Source organism: Bos mutus, chromosome 27 (assembly GCF_027580195.1).
Source record: "Bos mutus isolate GX-2022 chromosome 27, NWIPB_WYAK_1.1, whole genome shotgun sequence".
NCBI lineage: Eukaryota > Metazoa > Chordata > Mammalia > Artiodactyla > Bovidae > Bos > Bos mutus.
In genome coordinates, this window is record NC_091643.1 from 43547692 (window position 1) to 43571415 (window position 23724).

General features: G+C 47.5%; 1 protein-coding gene across 1 annotated transcript in view; it reads right to left on the bottom strand.

Annotated features, from left to right (window-relative positions):
* The window catches only part of DLGAP2 (DLG associated protein 2), a gene marked incomplete at its 5' end in the record, with an annotated part of 452741 nt that extends 441278 nt beyond the window's left edge, over positions 1–11463 (bottom strand). Inside the window, one exon of the mRNA XM_070364120.1 lies at positions 11397–11463. Within this exon, the coding sequence (XP_070220221.1) occupies positions 11397–11463 (67 nt within the window). The remainder of the gene's footprint in view (positions 1–11396) is intronic.
* Between the last annotated feature and the right edge of the window lie 12261 nt (positions 11464–23724).

Sequence of the window (23724 nt, forward strand, 5' to 3'; positions counted from 1 at the left end):
CAGGGTGCCTTGCAGACTCGGGCTCAAAATGTTCTGTCACCCATGCGGAGACTGTGCACATGCATCAACAATGCACACATGCACTGTGCAGCATGCAGCATGTGTGCACCACACACATGCATCTACTGTGAACACACATGCACCAACACACACACATGTGCCATGAGGCATGCAGCACATGTGCACCACACACACGCATCTACTGTGAACACACATGCGCCAACACACACACGTGCCATGAGGCATGCAGCACGTGTGCACCACACACACGCATCTACTGTGAACACACATGCACCAACGCACACACATGTGCCATGCAGCATGCAGCACGTGTGCACCACACACACGCATCTACTGTGAACACACATGCACCAACACGCGCCCACACGTGCCATGCAGCATGTAGCACGTGTACACCACACACATGCATCTACTGTGAACACACATGTACCAATGCACACACACACGTGCCATGCAGCATGCAGCACATGTACACCACACACGCGCATCTACTGTGAACACACATGCACCAACACACACACATGTGCCATGAGGCATGCAGCACGTGTACACCACATACACGCATCTACTGTGAACACACATGCACCAACACACGCCCACACGTGCCATGCAGCATGCAGCACGTGTACACCACACACACGCATCTACTGTGAACACACATGTACCAACGCACACACACACGTGCCATGCAGCATGCAGCACATGTGCACCACACACATGCATCTACTGTGAACACACATGCACCAACACACACACATGTGCCATGAGGCATGCAGCACGTGTGCACCACACACACGCATCTACTGTGAACACACATGTACCAACACGCGCCCACACATGCCATGCAGCATGCAGCATGTGTACACCACACACATCCATCTACTGTGAACACACATGCACCAATGCACACGTATGTGCCATGCGGCATGCAGCACATGTGCAACACACATGTATCTACTGTGAACACACATGTACCAACAATGCACACACACATGCCATGCAGCACACAGCACGTGTGCAGCACACAGGCATCTACTGTGAACACACATGCATCAACAATGCACACACACACACCATGCAGCATATGGCATGTGTGTAACACACACGTCTACACCATGGACACACACACACCGCACACATACATCTACCATGCATATACATGTGCACACCACACGTGTGTACCACGTACACACACACACTGTGCAACCTACAGCACGTGTATGTACCACATACAAGCTGGATGAGGCTGTCATCTGAACTGGTGAGCTAAGTAAAGCAGATCAACCCTCCTGGGGTGGGTGGGGGGCCCCCCAATCAGCCAAAGGCCTGGACGGAAAACAAAGGCTTCAAGGGAGACTTTGCTGCCTGCTGATTTCAAAATGGGATGTGGGTTTCCCTACCTTTGGACTTGAATTGCAACACAAACTCTCCTGGGTCATGAGGCTGCAGATCATGGGCTGTGTCAGCTCCCACAATCACACGAGCCAAAGTTCCTCACAAGAAATCTAAGTCTTTCTATATAAAGATACATGCATTTATACACACACACACATCCTCTTGTTCTGTCACTGGGGAACCCCGGCAGCCACACCTTCAGATGGAGACCACAGGGTTTCTTGTCCTTCACGTGGAGAACCCAGAGGTGCCTCAGAGCTGTCTCTGCATCCATCCCTGAGGCCACCTGGTTGCTGGCTCCTGGCCCACCATCCACAGACGGCGTCCTTCCGTCTTCCTACTCACAGTCGAGAGAGCCCACGCTCAGCACTCCATGAGCTGTGACTGTCAGCTGAGCTGGACCCAGTGGGACACTTAAACACATCGCCCTAACTGAACACCAGGGCCATCTCCGTGGGGACCCCTTCTGATGTGCACGCACTGCTGTTCATGTCCTCAGGTAATCATCAAGGCAGGCCTGATGCTGTGATTTCATTATACAGAGCTCTCTGCATGGTCCACAGCATCACTGGTCTATTCCAGGAACTGACGGGTCATCCCTCTGGAAGGGAACATTCCCTGGAATCACTTACACACAGCAGCTACACTACTCAGATGTGTGTCTAACAAACCTCAGACCTTTGGCTTTGTGTGTTTAACTTTGGTTGTAAAACCACTCTCTGCAACCTCTCCCCTTCGCTGCTTATGCTTTTCTCCTACGCTACTTCTCCAGTGACAGGACACCAGTCACCAATAAAGGCACACATTCAGTTCAGCTCAATTAAAATCACTTTTATCAGTGTCCACCGAGTATTTGTGCTGGGGGCACCGAATCAGTAAGAGGCGGTCCTGACCCCAGGGAATCCTACCAACAGACACCTTTAAGAAGATGCATTCAAGTTACCGCCGTGTCCTTCTTATGAAACACCTTAAACATGAGCATCAATGTAAGGAACTGGGTGTAAAGTGGGAAGTTTTCATTCCACTGGGGGTGGACACGAACGAGAAATAAACGGGAGGCTCCCGGGGGCGGGTGTGGTGAATCCGTCCTGGCATCAGTCTCTCCACGCGTCACCCCAGCTGTCCCCCCCAGATGCACACACAGGACCACCCGGTGCGACCTCCCCCCAGCCCCCAGGACCCACGGAGGTGCAGCAGGGCCCATAGCAGCCCAGCCTCAGGAAGCACCCCTTCTTTATCTTTCACTGGCTGTGTCTGAGTTCTCAACACTCTTGCATATTAACTGTAGTTTGTGCCAGGAGGACCGTGCTATAAATCTAGTGTTTGCAGCTCCATTTACGTGTCCCACAAATGCCTGCTTAGCAGTGAAACTGCACTGCTAAATAAGCAAACTCTCAATGAAAACATCGATCACTGTCTTCACCTGGGGCTTCATTCAAACTTTAAAGTGAGGGAACTAAAATACACACTAAAACCACTCCACCTGCATATGGTCTGTGGTTGCAGGTAATGAAAGCACCTCAGACATGCACACACACACACAATCCTGCACCTGTGTATTCAGGCAGAGCTCAGAAATATTTTTTACTAATTCTTAAAACCTGAAAAAAAGATTGTTTTTGCCAAAGATGAAATAAACTCATATTTCTTAAAAGCTTTAAACTTTAATACTGAGTATTTTTACAATAAAATGATTTCCTGGCATTATTTTAAAATGTTGTTTTTGGCAAATATTAAAGCTGCCTTTAACCTCAAAACAAGTACTTCTGTGAGGCTGGAGTAACTTCTGGGGCCCCTCCCACACCTGGAACTCAGAGTCCTCCCTTCCTGAGCAGCACCTCCTCTGGGGATGCAGGCACCATGACGCCCCAGAGGCGGTCACCAGGTCACAGGTCAGAGAACAGAGCAGACTTCTCATCTAAAGTGGCATCTAGCTGGCAACTCTGAGCAGAGATGTCATCTTACCATCTTTCACAAGGGATCATGTGACACCCAAGCCACAGAACCTAATTAAACAGGAAAGGTATAAAAGCCCACTCCTGACAGGTTTCAGACAACTCCATGGACCCTAATTCCTAGTGAAGGCTGATGAGAAATGACCAATGCTCAGAATCTTAAGGGACCCTGACAACCAACGGTACCTGAAGCAGAAGATATTAAGAAGAGGTGGCAAGAATACAGAGAAGAACAAAAAAGATCTTCACAAGCCAGATAATCACAATGGTGTGATAACTCACCTAGAGCAGACATCCTGGAATGTGAAGTCAAGTGGGCCTTAGAAAGCATCACTACAAACAAAGCTAGTGGAGGTGATGGAATTCCAGTTGAGCTATTTCAAATCCTGAAAGATGATACTGTGAAAGTGCTGCACTCAATATGCCAGCAAATTTGGACAACTCAGCAGTGCCCACAGGACTGGAAATGGTCAGTTTTTATTCCAATCCCAAAGAAAGGCAATGCCAAAGAATGCTCAAACTCCCACACAATTGCACTCATCTCACATGCCAATAAAGTAATGCTCAAAATTCTCCAAGCCAGGCTTCAGCAATATGTGAACTGTGAACTTCCAGATGTTAAAGCTGATTTTAGAAAAGGCAGAGGAACCAGAGATCAAATTGCTAACATCTGCTGGATCATCGAAAAAGCAAGAGAGTTCCAGGAAAACATCTATTTCTGCTTTATTGACTATGCCAAAGCCTTTGACTGTGTGGATCACAATAAACTGTGGACAATTCTTCAAGAGATGGGAATACCAGACCACCTGACCTGCCTCTTGAGAAATCTATATGCAGGTTAGGAAGCAACAGTTAGAACTGGACATGGAACAACAGACTGGTTGCAAATAGGAAAAGGAGTACGTTAAGGCTGTATGTTGTCACCCTGCTTATTTCTATGCAGAGTACATCATGAGAAACGCTGGGCTGGAAGAAGCATAAGCTGGAATCAAGATTGCTGGCAGAAATATCAATAACCTCAGATATGCAGATGACACTACCCTTATGGCAGAAAGTGAAGAAGAACTAAAAAGCCTCTTGATGAAAGTCAAAGAAGAGACTGAAAAAGTTGGCTTAAAGCTCAACATTCAGAAAACTAAGATCATGGCATCTGGTCCCATCACTTCATGGCAAATAGATGGGGAAACAGTGCAAACAGTGGCTGACTTTTTCGGGGGGGGGGCTCCAAAATCACTGCAGATGGTGACTGCAGCCATGAAATTAAAAGACGCTTACTCCTTGGAAGGAAAGCAGAGACATTACTTTGCCAACAAAGGTCCGTCTAGTCAAGGCTATGGTTTTTCCAGTGGTCATGTATGGATGTGAGAGTTGGACTGTCAAGAAAGCTGAGCACCAAAGAATTGATGCTTTTGAACTGTGGTGTTGAGAAGACTCTTGAGAGTCCCGTGGACTGCAAGGAGATCCAACCAGTCCATCCTAAAGGAGATCAGTCCTGGGTGTTCACTGGAAGGACTGATGTTGAAGCTGAAACTCCAATACTTTGGCCACCTGATGAGAAGGGGACGACAGAGGATGAGATGGCTGGATGGCATCACCGACTCGATGGACATGAGTTTGGGTGAACTCCGGGAGTTGGTGATGGACAGGGAGGCCTGGCGTGCTGTGATTCACGGGGTCGCAAAGAGTCAGACACAACTGAGCGACTGAACTGAACTGAACTGACAAGCAAATGATTTTTAAACCAGGAGCCTTAAGTCTGACATTTCTGAACATCCCACAAACACGTGTGCACATAGAATACTCGGAGAATTCAGAGGAGACTGAGATTCAAGGTCCAGAAGAGCTTAGAGTTTGAGAGAATTCACTGAGCTTTTAGACGCATCCCACACCTCACCCTTGGCTGTGCATGTTCTCCATGGCTTCAGACTCAACACTGACCAAGATTTTGTCCCCAGAAGTCAGGACACGGTCACACTGTCACCTACCTTGTAGGTACCATCCTGGGATGATGATAAAGAAAAAGAACAGAGGTTTGAGGAAGGTGTTCTTGGGAAGCAGGCTTGCTCTACAGGGGACAGGGCTCCACACGAGGTCCTGGGGGGGATGCCAGCAGGGGGGTGCTCGTCCCTGCCCCCAGTGTGAGCCCTGGGAGCCCTTCAGACAAAGCTGACCGTCCGCCTGAAGCTGCAGTCTCAGACCCACACAGCACCTAGGCATAGACAGCCCGTGGCCCAGCCTGCCCCACGAGCTGGGCGCCACTGAGCCCGACGTCAGCTGCCAGGTTCCCCAGGAGACCTTCAGCACAGGTGCTGCTGCAGGATATTCAGACCTGAGCCACAGGCCTTCTGCCTCCACACCAACCCGGCAGAGACCACAGACCTGAGGAAGGCATCACAGGCCAGGGTGGACAGGGTCCGAGGTCTGCCCTGCACAGAAGCACCTGCTCCGGGCGAGCAGGGGCCGAATCCGGGTCCTGGCCTCTCACAGCACTGACCTTCCCACGTGGCGCCAAGATGCCACCAGGCTGTGAGAGCCCTGAGGTTAAGATGAACCACGTGGTGTAGGACAATTCAGGTACAGGACAAAACTACGGACTCACAGCCTTTCACTCTGGCAGCAGTTAACAAGCATGACGACTTTTCTCATGAAGCCATTTTCAGTGCGCAAAATACAGCCCTTCAAGCACAGGACTGTTTCCGTCTCCTGTCGATGGATCAGGGTGGCTGGTCATCAAGGCTTGGGCTGGAGGAAGAGCACCATCAGGGCTGAGACACCCACCTCCTCCCCTGGCGCCCCTGGCTCCGCCTGAGTTATTCTTGGTTTATGAATCACATCATCTGGCACCCCGTTCCCACAACCGCCGTTCTTTTTGGAAAGAAAAAAAGGTATTATAAATAATTTCCGTCTCTGGGTAAAGGAAACTCACTTGAAGGATTTGGTCTTCCAAAGACAAGACATCTTATGTTTAACCTAGTAAGTTAAAAGACCATTCACCTGGCATTTCGAAATGCGAGGCCTCCCAGGTAAGTAACTGTTCCACTTCACTGAACATCTTTCCAGCAACAGACCCACCTGATGTGCTCACCCATCTTGTGCCCTGAAGCTCCAGGGGCCCTGCGGGCAGCTTCCCCCCAACCCCATCCCAAGCCCCTGCATCAGGGTTCCCAGTCCTCACTATTCTGTGGTTTCACCGTGTTTCACAGGAAGGAGACACTGGGAAGGTTAAAGATTTACTAAAGGTCATAATGGAATCACAAACTGACTCAGTAAAAATCTGCATCTGGGTCTCGGCAAGACCCTCAGCAACCGTGTGGCGGTGACGCTGACACGCGGTGCCAGGGCTCGTCACCGCTCTGATCTGCAGGCAAGGGCACTGTTTCCTATCTCATGAGGAAGCTGGAGGACTTGCCGGAAGGAACGTGAGAAAGCCTTACAAACTAGAAACAGCAAAACCACAAGGTGTAACATCCACCATTCACATTGCAGACATCACTGTCTACACAGATCTGAGAACCGCACAAGTCAAGTAGAAGAGAACGAAGCAGGGTTTTGTCTCCACAGACACACTCACTGCCAGACTCTCACCAGACCTGCCACTGGGGACAAGCTCTCAGGCATGTCTGTGGCAGGAAGAGCAGCTCACTCACTGATTTCCCTTCTCTTGTCCATCTTGACATTAAAGGCTTTTTATAACCTTCGGCTCAAAAGAAACTTATGGGGTTTAGGACTCAACAGAGCAAACGTTTCCACTATTTTCACCATTACATTCCCTTTGCCTTTGACCTCAATATGCAAACTTCCCAGCAGCTGTCCACACGCTAACAGCCCTGCTTGCAGCTCGACACCATGTAATTGGGTCCAGTGCCCACAGGCGTCCAAACCCTGCCTGATGAAGCACACGGGTTCAGCATCCTAATAGAAATACAAGAGTGCTTACTTGGCCTATGGAGGCTTCTTAACACTAAGCGCCCGTTACAAAGGTGCTTATTTTAACCCCACATTTTATTTTGCCAACACACACAAGGGGACAACCAGCCCCAAGGGGATGGAGGAGTACCTGCTGACCGCATCCTGAATTAACCCCTCAGGAGTCAGACACAGGAGCGAGGGCAAGAGCCAGGAGCACACTGGAGCCAGGCTCACCAGCTCCTGGGGCCTGGGGACGATCAGGTCCCTCCTCAACCCACGTCCAGTACCCAGGTGTGGCGTATGCACCCCAAACACGGGCCAGGCTTCCTGCCACCCTTACACCGGGCATGGGAGGCTGGCAGTAAGCGCCAGACAGCACATCACTGGGAGGAACCCACGGTGAGAGTCACACTGAGTCTTCATGGACATCACGCCACAGGTTGGCTAACACAAAGACCAGTGCCACAGAATATATGGAAAGTACTCCAAATCTTTCCACTCAGTTCTTGTACACAACTTGGTTCATTCTGTATTCCCTGTGGAGCTATAAATTCATCTCAAACATCAAATACTGCCACGTGCTCAATCCACTGGATACTTCACTGCTTAGTTGTTATTATGAAACTGCACAGTTAAGCACTACTGGTGCTTTACTACAAAATCAGTCATTCTTATAACTTCCAGTCATTTGTGCTAGCTGAGCAGGCTGTGTCGTGATAGCTGGGGTCGGGGGTGGGGTGTAAATGCTGTGAGATCGTCAAGCTCAGGGGCAGAGCCCCAGCCCACTGTGTCACCCCAGCAAAACAATTTATTAAGCTCACTCCTGCCTGAGTTTGATTTTTCCCAAATGGCATGAAGAGGCCAAAGGAACGGCAAGACAAACCGATACAGAATCAGACCATCTAAGGCAACTGTCCCCAGTCTTTTTGGCACCAGGGACTGGTTTTGTGGAAGAAAGTTTTTCCATGGACGGGGGGAGGGGGTGGGGAATGGTTTGGGGATGATTCGAGCGCATTCCATTCATTGTGCACTTTATTTCTATAGTTATTCCATCAGCTCTGCCTCAGGTCCTCTCAGGCATCACAACCTGGAGGTTGGGGACCCCGGTCCAAGGACCAAGACCAGACCCTTCACTGGCCAAAGGCAGCCTGTCTGGGACACACACTCAGGACCCATGGTCTCCCCTGTGGAAGGCACAGCTGATGCATCACGTGACGGTGGCTACTTGTAAGTCGTGTACGGACGCATGAGACACGGAGCAGCAGGGGGAAGATGAATCACCCTGGGTTTCACACAGAGGATCCAAGCTCCGACCCACCCACTCAAGAGAAAGTATCTCAGTGCTCATGTTCACCCCGAAGTTGATCTTTCATACAATTTACCACCTGAACCATTTTTGAGTGTTCACTTCCGTGGCATTAAGTACATTCACATTGTTGTGTGACCATAACATATATTTGTATCATCTGCAGAATATTTGTATCATCCCAAGATGAAGCCCTCTACCTAGGCCAATGATCTTCTTCACCAAAAGTTTGAAAAGTCTTCTATAAAACCACGAAGGTGAAACAAACCATATTCAGATTCCTAAAGACCCTATTTGCCATTAAGATACAAGAGCAACAACTACTATGTCTCAGCCTGAAAAAATTTCCAAACATTTCCTAAATAATTAAGCAACTTAATTAGACATATTAGATTGAATTATGCAGGAAAAAACAGAATTCTCAAATCTTTTGCTTCCAAAAGCTACAATTTCAGCCAACTCCTCTTTCATCCCACTTGACATGATTCTTTCCCATTTCCACACCTAAGTTCACAGCCTCAGGTCCTCAGCACTGACTCCAAAGAGAAACACTCAATCATGTAAACATATTTTCACGGAAACTGCCCACAAATGGCCTCAACACTCAAGTCACAGTGGAAAGGAAGCTTTCTTAGTTCTAGAGGTTGGCTACTTGGATTCTTATAAAAAGCAAAGCAAGAATCTCAAACCGGAAATATTTTCTGTATTCACTTGAAACTTTTTATATAACGAACTGTCTAAAAATATAGGAAACTCACCTCAATATTTAAAGTCCATTTAGATTCCCACAGAACAGTACTTTTTATTAATTCTGTCACTATTCTTTTTTGCATCTCAGAATCAACAATGTCTCACCTGGAAGAGAAAAACTAATCTGGAAACTGAATTCCACCTTAAACTGTGTTGTACTCATGGCTGTCAATGGACACTGCTTGCAAAATCTTTGTTTCTTTGCACGTGACTAGTTCACATTTTTCATTACTAACCAAGACCTTCAGGAAGCAGAAACAGGCTCAATAAATATCCAACCATTATTTGTGCTCTAAAGATCACAGCCACTTACTGACAGACTGTGACAAGGCTCCCGAGGGACTGCTACGTGGACCGACGCCTCACACTTGGGAGCCTGCTTACTGGAGAACTCCATCAACCACTGTGAGTGGACTATCTCCCCTAAATTCTATCATATGCTTTTTGAAATAGCCCCTCAATTTGTGTGAATTGCTATCAGTGATGTAGAAACTACTTCTACGTATCAGTGAGGAATCTCCTTTTCCGGAAGGCTAACACATATTGATAATTTATAATGGAAGGGAACCACCTATCACTTTTCCCTCATGAGAAGTCAGATATTGTGGACTCAGATATTATTCCCTCCTCTTTCTGCTCCCATTACCTTTTCCTTAGAACCCTTACCTAAGATTGTGCAAGGAACCAAAGAGTTATAAGATTTCATAGATAAATGTAATCATACCTTGAGAGAACATTCAATTGCTACCACCATTGCTGCAAATAAGTTAATGAGTGTAGGAGCGGATATACAAAAACATATTTCTCATAAAAAAAAAAAAATCTAACCATGTTCTAAACAAACTTCCCCGTAAGCAGTAAATTTGCTCAAATTTTCAGCTAAGATGTAATTGATTGGACAAAACCAAAACAGAGATAGGTCTATGAACTTTTTGAAAAATTATAATTAGCAATATAATCTATCCATATCATAAGTTTAAAAAATGAAGATCTTATTTTTCCAGAATACTCCGGATTTTACACTGGAAGGTACAGTATAAACAATGCCTTGTCATGTACCAATGAGACCCCATTAAACATAACCTCCAGTCAAGACACTATTTATGATAAAAGTAGAGAAAATCCCAGTGGATTACACTCTTCTAATTATCACGGAAGAGTCCATTAGGATTCATTTTGTTCAATTAGAAAATACACGAGGAAGTATCAGAAGCCTGTTTCATATCCAACAAGAGTATCCCAGACGCAGACAGACATGAGACAACTGATTCTGGAAATGAATAAACTCTAATAAAACCCTGTGCACAAAAGAACCAGCAACTCTACCTTTTCCTCAGGACTTGAGTCTCTGAATTAAATGCTGGAAATTAGAAGCACAGGATAGTGACTGAGATGTAGACCTGCAGGATAACACTCCATGTCAATTATTTTCTTTGTTTAAATTTAAAACAACAAAGTTCCAAAGGATTTTTTTTCAGGCTTTTCCCTCCATCGTGTTTCCTTAAAAGCAATGCAAACCACCTTAATTACAACTGCCAGCCACATACGTCTGTGCGACAACAGGAAACCACAGGGTCATAGCATCTCCCGCTCTAAGACATGCATACTGTTGATTTATTCACAAAGATCCTCAAGGTTTTAAGAACATAACAACTGGCCAGTCCTACCCTGAGAGCAAGGAAAACCTTGACAGCAAGAAGACTCTAAATCCATTCCATGCTAACCAACAATGGTGGTTTGCCTTAATAAATATCATCCACAAAAGAAACAACTGAAATTAATATTAATATATTCAACTTTATAAAACAATTGGCTTCCTTAAAAATTCAAGGCAACAATCATCTATTTCCTTTATCAAATAAAAACAAATCTCTAAGTTCTGGTCATAACTCACTATAGAACCGAATCATCATTTTTTTTTTTTTTTTTTAACTTGTTTCAGTCAATATATGAAATAGCTACCTCTAAAAAATCAAGATATCTAATTATGCAATCATATTTCTCAGTTTTGCACAGATATAGAACCAATAATCTCAAATCAGAAGAACAAATGCATTTACCTGTGTTCCTGTCTGGTAAGATACAGCAATGCTTCTGCAGAATGCCAGGCAAAACCTGTTTCAGAACAAATAAATAAAAGACATATGGTTATCATTCAGGTAGAGAAAGGCATCTAATCAACCGTTGCAAGTGTTTTTCTAATAAGGTCGTTTGATGCTGCATAGTCATCACGCCCAGAACGATCTAACAAATTAAACAGTATTGAAAAATTCTGATGACATACATTTTTCATTAAAAAGGTTAATCAGGTAAGTGTACTGATTATATATGCTGCTCCTAGGATGGTAATGCAGTTCTGTTTAATGTATGTTCCTAATGGGTCCTTCAAGTGCCTTGAAAGCTGCACTCAGGGGGCTCCTACACTAAGGCAAATGGCCCACCAATTTTGTGATGGCTTTTAAAATATGAGATGCAATTAGAGCCTGAAAATGAAGCGTGTTGGGGCGGAACCTTGAGTCTATCTTCTAGGATCTAAGTCGAGAAGCCTTTATCACGAATGAGTCATAAGAAAATGTGAAAGAAGAGCCTGTGTTTACCTGCACAGTTTGGTAGTAAAAGGTGCAGGAAATACCTTGTTTGATAAGCAAAAGGAAGCTTAAAGTCATGCAAAGGCTTTCCCAAGAGGCTACAGCAACATAAGGCAACCGCAAAGCACAGACGTAAACAGAACTTGGGACTGAAGAGATCTCTCTGGGAAATTTATGATTATGCTTTCTCAACTCAGTTAGGGCAAAAGCTGAACTTCTGTCTTAAATCATCCACCGATGAGGCTGCAACCATTCCTCAACCCTCCTCCCTGATTACAAACCCTCAGCATCCTCAGCCAAGAAGCAAGTCATTCAAGTCTCTGAGCAATCATTCAGCCAACGGAGGGGGACCAGGGGGTGCTGTGAAGACCGAGCGCTGCCCTCGACCAGCTCAGGGTCCAGCTGAGCAAACAACAGACTTGAGCAGATATTATCAATGTTCACAGCAGTTTTCCTTTGGAACAATGGCTCCCTTCCCACCATGCCCTTATGATGCCTTTAAGTTGGGGCAATTCTGCACATGATACAGCCCACAGGTAGGACGAAAACGCATGTGATCATGAGAAAGTTCTGCCAGGTCCTGCAGTTAAAGTCACTTGACCACAAAAGCCTCTCGTGTTCCTTCTGCCTATGAACACCCAGAGGGGAAAGTGCTAGCCTGATTCATCAAAACATTCACCTAATGGGTGTCCCTGTGTGCATCTCTGTCTCAGGGGACAGTTGAAAGCACTGTTGCCAGGCTACTCTTCTTTTTTTTTTATTTTATTTTATTTTTAAACTTTACAATATTGTATTGGTTTTGCCAAACATCGAAATGAATCTGCCACAGGTATACAGGCTACTCTTCTAAGGAATTACTGCCAACAGATAAGCCACAGAAATGTGCAGAACAGGATGCCAGGGGATCCCTGGTGCCTGTCCTCAGGGCCAAACTGGTATCACTGACTTTTCCCAGGAATACACCTTGAAGAAGTGGACACAGTACCTGCAGATCAGGTCACAGCCTGTGACCTGCCACCACTGCCACACGACCACAATGCTGTCCCCATGAGAGCTGATGGAGTGACACTGGGGGCTTTGGAGGGGGGTGTGGGGTAAACAGGAGGCACATGTGGGGCAGGCAGGACACTGACTCACACTGTGGAGAGAGGAAGGGGGACGCAGGTGCTAAGGTGGTTGTCTAGTCAGCACTAACTAGCCCAGTACTAACTAGTCCAGCACTACCTAGTCATGCACTAACTAGGATAGCACACCATCCCAGCACTAACTAGCCAAGCAATACCTGAAAGTACTAGTTGTTCGGTCATGTCTGACTTTTTGCGACCCCATGGACTGTGGCCTGCCAGGGACCTCTGTCCATGGAATTCTCCAGGCAAGAATACTGGAGTGGCAAGAATCCCATTCCAGTATTCCATCCCAATGAGGGAATTCCCATGCCCTTCTCCAGAGGATCTTCCTAACCCAGGGACCAAATCTAGGTCTCTGGCATTACAGGCAGATTCTTTACTGTATGAACCACCAGGCAAACCCTCAGTACTAAGTCATGTCCGACTCTTTGTGACCTCAATGGCTGAGGCACCCCAGGCTTCCCTGTCCATCACCAATTCCAGAGCCTGCTCAAACTCATGTTCATCGAGTCAGTGACGCCATCCAACCGTCTCATCCTCTGTCATCCCCTTCTCCTCCTGCCTTCAATTTTTCCCAGCATCAGTATCTTTTCCAATGAGTTAGCTCTTCACATCTGGGGGCCAAAGTACTGGAGTCTCAGCTTCAGAATAAGTCCTTCTAAAGAATATTCAGGACTGATTTTGATTTCCTTTAGGATTGACTGGTTTGATATCCTTGTAGTCCAAGGGATTCTCAAGAGTTTTCTTCAACACCACAGTTCAAAAGCATCAATTCTTTAGTGCTCAGCTTTCTTTATGGCCCAACTCTCAGATTTGTACATGACTACAGGAAAAACTACAGCTTTGACTATACGGACCTTTGCTGCCAAAGTAACATCTCTGCTTTTTGATATGCTGCCTAGGTTTGTCACAGCTTTTCTTCCAAGGAGCAAGTGTCTTTTAATTTCATAGCTGCAGTCACCATCTGCAGTGATTTTGGAGTCCCCCAAAATGAAGTCTCTCACTGTTTCCATTGTTTCCCCATCTATTTGTCATGAAGTGATGGGATCGGATACCATGATCTTAGTTTTTTGAATGCTGAGTTTTATTTATTTATTTTTTTAATAGTTTTTTTTATTTTATTTTTAAACTTTACATGAATGCTGAGTTTTAAACCAGCTTTTTCACTCTCCTCTTTCACTTTCATCAAACACCAATACAGTATACTAACACATATATATGGAATTTAGAAAGATGGTAACGATAACCCTGTATGAGAGACAGCAAAAGAGACACAGATGTATAGAACAGTCTTTTGGACTCTATGGGAGAGGGCGAGGGTGGGATGATTTGGGAGAACAGCATTGAAACATGTATAATACCATATGTGAAACAAATCGCCAGTCCAGGTTCGATGTATGATACAGGATGCTCGGGGCTGGTGCACTGGGATGACCCAAAGGGATGGTATGGGGAGGGAGGTGGAAGGGGGGTTCAGGATGGGGAACACGTGTACACCCGTGGTGGATTCATGTTGATGTATGGCAAAACCAATACAATATTGTAAAGTAATTAGCCTCCGATTAAAATAAATAAATGTATATTAAAAAAAAATTAAAAAAAAAAGAAAGCTTTTTAGTTCTTCTTTGTTTTCTGCCATAAGGGTGGTGTTATCTGCATATCTGAGGCTGTTGATATTTCTCCCAGCAATCTTGATTCCAGATTGTGCTTCATCCAGCCCAGCATTTCACATAATATATTCTGCATATAAGCAAATAAGCAGGGTGACAATATACAGCCTTGACAGACTCCTTTCCCAATTTAGAACCAGTCTGTTGTTCCATGTCCGGTTCTAACTGCTGTTTCTTGAGCTGCATACATGGAGGCAGGTCAGGTGGCCTGGTTTTCCCATCTCTTGAAGAATTTTCCAGTCTGTTGTGATCCACACAGTCAAAGGCTTTAGCATAGTCAGTGAAGCAGAAGTAGATGTTTTCATGGAATTCTCTTGCTTTTTCTATGATCCAACAGATGGTGGCAAGTTGATCTCTGGTTCCCCTGCCTTTTCTAGATCCAGCCTGAACATCTGGAAATTCTTGTTTCATGTACTGTTGAACCTCACCTGGAAGTTCTCAGTTCATATACTGCTGGTTCACGTACCAGTCCCATCACTTCATGGCAAATAGGGAAGCAATAGAAACAATGACAGTGACTAGGAAAGCCCTAGTCCAGCACCTTCAGCCCAGCACTAACCAACCCACCACTAACTAGGTTAGCACTAACTAGCCAAGCATGACTAGCTCAGCACTAAGCAGCCCAGCACTATCCACCCCAGCACTAAGCAGCCCAGCACTAACTAGGTTAGCACTAACTAGCCAAGCATGACTAGCCCAGCACTAACCACTCCAGCCTATCTAGTCTAGCACTAACCAGCCCAGCACTAACTAGCTAGCTCCACAGCATTCTCCATCGTGTAGCACCAGCTGAGTGCATGGTCAGGGCACTTCCCAGTCTTCAGGGAACCACTGTCCAAAATGGGGGCACCTGGGATGCCCTTTGGTGACCTCTGCACCCTCAGGACTCTGGTCAGAAGTGCCATCTTTTCTCCTCGATGCCCTTTCTCCAGGGGTGAACCCCTGAACTCAGCCTCCGAGGCCCAGCGCCACCCTGCTCCCTAGCCCAGGCAGACCGTGCTCAGCCCAACCTGTGTGTCCGCCTTTGCTCAGAGGTGCCCTTGTGACCTGAGGGGTGATTGTGATTGTTATACACACCTTGACCAAGCCTGAAATGTCCACATTAAACATCCACTCCAGGTGTTTCTGGGTGAAGCCAGCTTGACTTGGTGGACTCAGTAAAGCAGGTCACCCTCTCCAGTGCAGGAGCCTCCTCCAATTCCAGAGGACCTGGACTCAAGAGGAGGCGGCAGGAATCTGTGGCCCCCAGGACCAACCATCCTTGTCCTCATGGGGAGTCCAGCTCAGTGGGGAGCTCCCCTGGGCACCTTCTACCAGAGCCTCTATTTTTTGGTGGAGGCAAACAGAATGTGACTCTCATTACAAGGTTACCCTGAGGCCTCCCTCTTCCTGGCACTGAGAATCTGAACATGAATCCCTCCCCCTAAATGGAGCTCAGAAGCAGCCTCCGATGGCCACAGTGTGTGATGTGGTCTCCAGGATTTAGAAGAATGCCCACCATGACAGCCTGACTTCAAGCCTCATACCATCATTCAATTCTGAATGTCAAGCACAGGACGTCCTTTATTATCATGTCCTGTGTCTGCAGAGGGGAAGCCGCATGTAGGAGTCCCAAATACACATTCACACACATAAACACGCACACACATGCACTCTGTCTAAGTTACTGTCCCCGTTAAAACTGGAAAAGGACCAAGGGACTGGTCCAGTGTCCAGTGGCCCAGTGGTCAAGACGCTGTGCTTCCACTGCAGGGGGCACGGGTTAGATCCCTGGTCAGGGAACAAGGATCCCACACTCTGAAAGGTACAACCAGAAAAAAAGAAAAAGTAATTGCTAAAAATGACCAGGATTCCATTCTTATCAAAGAGACCATTTAACTTTTTACAGCACATTCATCTGAGCCTAAAAATAGCAGGAATTGGCACAGAATGAGTTTGGACTGACTGTTTCACAGCCCTAGCATCACATTAGGTTTTTCTACATTTCAGAAACTGTTAGTTGTGGAGGTTAAGAACTAATTAAGAACTTATATTCATAAAAACAGACTTAAAAAGGCATGACAATGTAAGTGATGAGAAGAAACACCATTTCTAACTTTTTAAACGTGCTTCCCTGGTGGCTAACAGATGCTCAAATTTAAGATCCTGTAGCCTGACCACTAGTGGGCTGTCCATCTTAATGTGGGCTCGTCTGGCTCCAAAGAATTCAGTTCAGAGAAGTAAAAGGAACTGGAGGTCACTAACATTTTTAAATGCTCTGGGAGCTTCAAACAGCTCCATTGTGCTTGTGAAACTAATGGTAATTGCTTTCTTTGAAAATCTAGAATGTTCAACATTCGATATTATAAAATAAGTAACTCACGCTTACCTGTCTCCTTCCTGCCCCTTCCTGAGAGTGTGTGAGCTGGAACCCGAGGTTTCCCTCCCAGGACCCCGCCCCATCCACTCTGCTCAGGGGTACCCAACTCGGAACGCAAAGGTCAGGTCTCCCCCTGAACCCGCCTCGCCTCCCAGGCCAGGCCCCTCTGCACTCTGCTGGCTGCAGGTCCCGCCCCGCCTCCCAGGCTCCCCGCCTGTGGGCGTCTCCCCGGCAATCTTCACTGGGCCCTGGATGGACACCCCATAAGCCTCCTCCTCCCGGGACTTCAGAGCCCCATCACTGCCTCGGTGCCGTCACCCCAAACGCCCAGCGGGGACTCAGAATCAGCATGATGGGCCCTTCCCAACCACACCTGCACCTGCAGACCTCAAGTGTCTGCACACCGCCTCCACCTGTTCAGTGAGAACACAGGCCCCCCACTCCACTGCTGGGTCCACGGCTGCATCCCGGCCCCAGAGCTGCGGGTGGCACATGGGGTGGGGGTCCTGAATCTGTTGAAATGATTACAGATTAACACACACAAAAATGAGTCTTAAGTATTTTTGTAGATCCTACGGCCTTTTAACAAATAAAAGCTCCTTGTTAGACAGAGAGGAGGGACCTGAGTGTCTGAGACGTGGGCTTCTTGACACCCGGTGGCTGGGGGTGACCTCCGTGGTCCCTGCACGACCCTCCCTGAGATGAACCCCAAGGGCTATGTGTAAGAGGCAGGAACAGGGACCAACAACACATGAGGGTTAAACATGAGGTCACCACAATCCAACGGTGGGGCTGTGTGCCTGCCCCTCGCCATCTGAGTAAGCCCCCTGAGGTTATGTGAGGCCCCTTGTGTTGCACCAGTTCAAAGGTGCTGAACCTGAGGGTCCAAGGGCTGAGGGAGGCTGAGCTCAGGCCCCACTGATGGTGCCGCATACGCCTGCCAGGGAGCTGAGCTCAGTGTTTGATTCCCCCTCGAAGCCCATGATCAGCTCACTCGCAGAATCTCAGTAACACACAAAGTACAGTTGCTGCTGAGTAACAGAGAGTCCCTGCATATCCCACTCACTTGTCTGTCAGGACTGGGGCACACAAAGAGCCCTCACCACTCAGGCTAGGCTGCTGAAGCCCCGGGGATGGAAGCCCAGGGTGCCAGCATAAGGCGAGCTGTTTCCATGGCACCTTGAGGGCACAGAGCTCAGTCCCTCAGCTGCCTCTGCATTGGGGAGGGCAGCCCACTTGGGCTAGTGGTCAGGGGGTGAGAACCACCCTGACCACGGCCTCACCTTGACTTCTGCTGCACCTTCAAAACTTCTGTCGGATCATGGGAACCCAGACCCTCCTGGGAGGCTGGAACCTTCCCTGGCTTCGTCAGCTGCCCCAGACAAGGGTGAAGCGGCCAGCAGGGCAGCCCTGGGCCAAAGGGAGGGAGATCCTGAGGGAGGCAGGTGCCCCAGAGCTGGCTAGCGCCTGGCACAGGGTAGGCTCCCTCACCGTCCAGAGCAGGCAGAGTAGCCCCCAGGGTCACAGACACAGACCACAGGGCCCTGGGCTCCATCAGGAAACCATAGCCTCCTCCAGCAGGACTGGCCTCCACTCAGGAGGGCTGTGGTCCTCAGGCTCCAGGCAACCCTGCGGGGCCCCTGGGGCTAGCTTTACCTCTATCCTCTCCTTTCACAACACATCTTTCCTACTTTTCTACTGTTGACAAAGATGCATACTGGTCCCATCTATTTAATCAAATGCAATTAAATTTATTTTCAGCATTAAAAAAAATTCAAGTGCACAGACCATGTGTAACTGAGATAAATTACAAATGCACATTCATTTAATCAACGGCCTTGGCCGGGTCAAGAGGCATGAAACCATCTTTCAGGACTGTTCCAGATGGAGATAAACACTGTGTGGTCGGGTTCTTCAGGGAAGCAGACCAGCTGGGTAACAGGAGGTACACACAGTGTCAGTATGCGATATGATGTATGTCTACCAGCTTCTGCAATCCCGTGGCTGAGTCCTCATAATAAACCCACTGTTCTGCTTTGAATGACACAGCATGAACATGATGACAAGGCTCTGAGTTCCTGCTCTTGGTACTTTGGGTTCATTTCTCGACCGTACGGCAGTTCTATTCTTAATTTTTATTGCAGTATAGTTGCTTCACAACATTGTGTTAGCTTCTACTGCACAGCAAAATCAGTCAGTCATATGTATACATATGTCCCCTTCCCTTTTGGGTTTCCCTCCCATTTAAGGCTTTCCAGGTGGTGCTAGTGGTAAAGAATCCACCTGCCAATGCAGAACATGCAGAAGAGTAGGTTCTATCCCTGGGTCAGGAAGATGCCCTGGAGGAGGAAATGACAATCCACTCCAGTATTCTTGCCTGGGAAACTCCATGGACAGAGGAGCCTGGTGGACTCTAGTCCGTAGAGTCATGAAGAGTTGGACATGACTGAGCACGCACGCATACCCATTTATAAAGGTCCTTATTTGCAACAGAGACACCAACTGAGAGAACTGCAAGGACAGCAAGGGGCTAAGGCAGGGTAGAGGGAGCCAGGAGACTGGAACTGACATACAGGCGGCTGACACCATGCACAGAGCAGACGGAGGGGAGAACGCCGTACAGCACAGGGAGCTCTGTCTGTGCTCTGGGGAGGTCTGATTCTCCATCTGATCCCACAGCGGCTGCACCGGCTGACCCTCCCACACCAGTGCACGAGGGTCCCGCTGCTCCACATCCGCAGCAGCACCCGCCGGGCTCCGGTTTTCTGACAGGGGCCTCCTCTCTCAAATGCTTGTGGATGCCCTGTCACATGATGGCGCCACCACGGCCAGCTCAGAGTTTCAGAAGGTCCCCCCAACCCCCAGTCTGGCCCCTAGCAGAACCGCTGGGATTCTTCCTATCCTTCCCCAGCTCTGAGGTTGACTGTGGGCGTGATGCTCCTTGTACTAGGATGTGTTTCATGACTCCCTCTGTGAAAGGTCCCTCTGTCCCACATCCAGTTCCATCTCGGGGAGCCTCCTCTGCCTCATTCTTTTAGCCCTGGGATTAACTGAGTCAGAATAAACCTCCCTCTGGAATCCTAGATGGGGGTTGTTCAGACAGCACCTCTATCCATATGAAAACTGAAACATTAAAATAATAAACTTCAGTTTTTTAACACATGAGCAAGCCAGTTTTCATCAGTATGGACCCTGGAAGCCCCCAGGTATATTTTGGGTTTACTGAGGAAAAACTGACCAATTAGATCGTAATATGTTTAAAGCATAAACATGATGAGTTGATACACGTGTACAATGTGAGATGATCACCATCAAGTTCATGAACACATCCCTCAGCTCACAGAGGTGACGCTTGCATTTGTGTGCCTGTGAATGTGTTGATAACGTACAGGACCTACTCTCAGCATCTTTAAAGGACACAACACAAAACTGCTAACTGCAGTCACTATGCTGTACGTACAGCTGGAAGTTTCTGCCCTCTGATCAAGGTCTCACATCACCCCTTCCCCAGCCTCAGGTAATCATCATCAGGTAAGCTGAGACTATTCTACTCTCAGCTTCAATGACATAAGCATATGTGTGTGTTTGTTTCTACGTAAAACTTGTTGTACCACACAGTATTTATCTCTGTCTGGCTTATTTCACTTAGAAAAGCATCTACCAGGATCATCCACATCATCAAAAATGGCAGGACATCCCCAATCTCACATCTTCCCCCTTATCCATTCATCTGTGTTCCAACACTTAAGACTACTTCTACGTCTTGGTTCCTGTGACTAAAGCAATGAGCATGCAGAGAAGATCCCTCCTTCAAGCTACTGATGTCATTTCCTTTGGATGCATACCCAGAACAGGGCGGCTGGACCATATGGTGGTTCTATATTTAATTTTTTGAGGAACCTCCATACTGGATGTACGAATTTATATTTTCACCAACAGCGTACCAGAGTTTCCTTTTCTCCAACAAATGAACTGATTAAAAAATAAGCAAAAAAACAGACATTTTTCCAAAGAAGACATGCAGGTGGCCAAAGGCACATGACCAGATGCTCAACACTGCGAATCATCAGGGCAACACAAACCACACCACAATGTAGTGCCACCTCACACCTGTCAGAATGGCCATCAGCAAAAAGACAAGAAGAAACTAGTATTGTCAAGGACGTGGAGAAACACATCCCTTCAAGCCACCATCAGCCAGCACACCATCCACCAGGGACTCCATGCACCTTCAGTAACAAGATTAAGAGTGGATCCTGAGCCCAGTTAATAACAACTATCCACTGAAGGCTCCAGAATTAAAAGATGAGACTCCTCCCCTCCACCCTCCAACTACAAATCCTAACATGTTTTCCTGGAAACGCAGGCTCCCTCTCACTGCCCAGCAGGTTCGAGAGCCTCGCAAGCCACCACCTTATCTGCCCCCCCCGACCCCCCAGCCTACCTCTGTCCCTCTTCCAGGAAGTGCAGAGCCAGCCTCAGGGGCTCCAGAACTTCATGACCCCAACGAGAGGTCCCTTGACCTCTGTGACATCAGAGGTGCATCCCACGTGCCTGACTCTGCACCACCAATGTGTCCTCAACTCCACATTCTCCTAAAAGGATCTGTGTCCACTGATTTCCCATCTCTGCCCACAAATTCAATCTGCCCCCACCGCTGAGTTTTTTACAGGAGCGTTTAAACATACTCAGGTCTCTCCATCATTAAAAATGAGATTGACTGCCAGCATGACAGTACAAAAACCCCACTCCCTGCTCCCAGGGAAGATGGTGAAGATTAAAGCAAAAAAAAAAAAAAAAAACCATTTCAGCCTCTGGAAGTGGTCCTAAGGACAAACAGATAGTGAAGAAAATCTCCAGAAAGTCTACAGAAATTTGGGGAAAAGATGAGAGCTGGTGGTACTGGAACCTAGTTTGCTCCCACTTACCCTGTGCCCCCAGCTCAGCTCAGCGAGGCTGGGCCTGCACTAGGAGGGCAGGCAGACCAGGCTCCCTCCTGCGCCCCTCCCAGACCCAGGGCTTTCCCCCAGGAGAGAAGAGTTTCCAGCCCCGGCTGCCAGCTGAACACCTGGGGGCTTGGGCCCTGCCATTCCCTAGGCCCAAGCATGGCACCTGGGCTTTTCCCAGTGGACAGTGGGCTGAGAACAGGGGGCCCTGACTGCTCTGCCCGCTGCAATGTGCTGGACGCACATAGAGACCCTGTGCTGCTGTTCAGATCCTGGGGTAGGGAGTTGTGCTGCTGGCAGAGAAGTCTGCCTTCGTCCCAACTCCCGGCTCCAGAGTCCCACCTCAGAGATTCTATCTGGGGCAGAAGGAAAGGATAGCTTCCAGGCTCTTCTCCCCAAACCTGACTTCTTCTGCACAGAACAGGAAGAAGCCTTTCATCCTGAGGGCGCTTTTGGGAGCAGGGGGCTGCAGTGAAAGGCCATCCCACACAAGCTAAGCTGTCGTGACTACTTTACAGGGGAGAACCGGGAACAGGAAGCCAGGAGGAATCCACATGGGGTCCAAACAAAGATCAGAGCCTTGGAGACTTTTCCCTCAAAGGAGCCAAAATCTGACTGATTCATTCTTAGAGCAATTCATGCCCCAGAGCACAGTTTAAAACAATAGAGAAATCTTCCCACGAGAGAAGAGTCGTGGAGTTTAACAGATGGAGGTGGGCAGGAAAGAGGAGGGGACGCCTGCCAACCACCACCCCCTCCATTCAGGGTGATGTGGGCACACCAAGAGCTGTACATCCTTGAGGAACAGCACCTGACATTCAACCTGGAGGGTGGAGACAGATGTCACTAAAATGATCCAGCCAGACATTAAACAAATAAGCAAACAAACAAGCCTGGAGGGAGGGGGCTGGTGCTGATAGTTGCTATTAATACATTATTAAATTGTAGTTTTCAGTAAGTTGCAGAATATGCAAAGAAACAGGAAAGTACGAGCCATACATCCAAACAAAAGCAAGCAACAGAAACCACCTAGAATAGGGACCAGTGATCAGACTTATCAGAAAAATATTTCAAAGCAGCCATAAACCTGCTCACGGAACTGATGGAAACCATGATTGCAGAAGTAAAGTAAGAGGACAATGTTGATAAACAAACATACATTAATACAGGGATAGAGATTATTCAAAGAAATGGAAAATTTGGTGTCAAAAGTAAACTAGCTAAAATGGAAACTCACTTTAAGGGCTCAACACTAGATCTGCACTAAGAGAAGAAAGAAAGAATGAACCTGAAAATAGACTGACAAGTTATGCTGAAGAAAAGACAGCAAACAGAATGAAGAAACATGAAGAGAGCCTCAGAACGGGGTGGTGGGGGGGGACACAAAAGAAATGACTAAAAACATGTAGTGAAAAACATTAAAGAATTAAAATGCAACATCAAAAATACTCATGCATGTGTGCTCAGTTACTCAGTCATTCCTGACTCTCTGCGACCCCATGGACTGTCAGCCACTAGGTTCCTCTGTCCATGGGATTTCTCAGGCAAGAATACTGGAGTAGGTTGCCATTCCCTTCTCCAGGGGATCTCCCCGAACCAGGGATCGAACTCGAGTCTTCTGTGTCTCCTGCACTGCGGGCATATTCTTCACTGCTGAGCCACTGGGGAAGCCCTAAAAAGATATTCAGTTCATGCAAA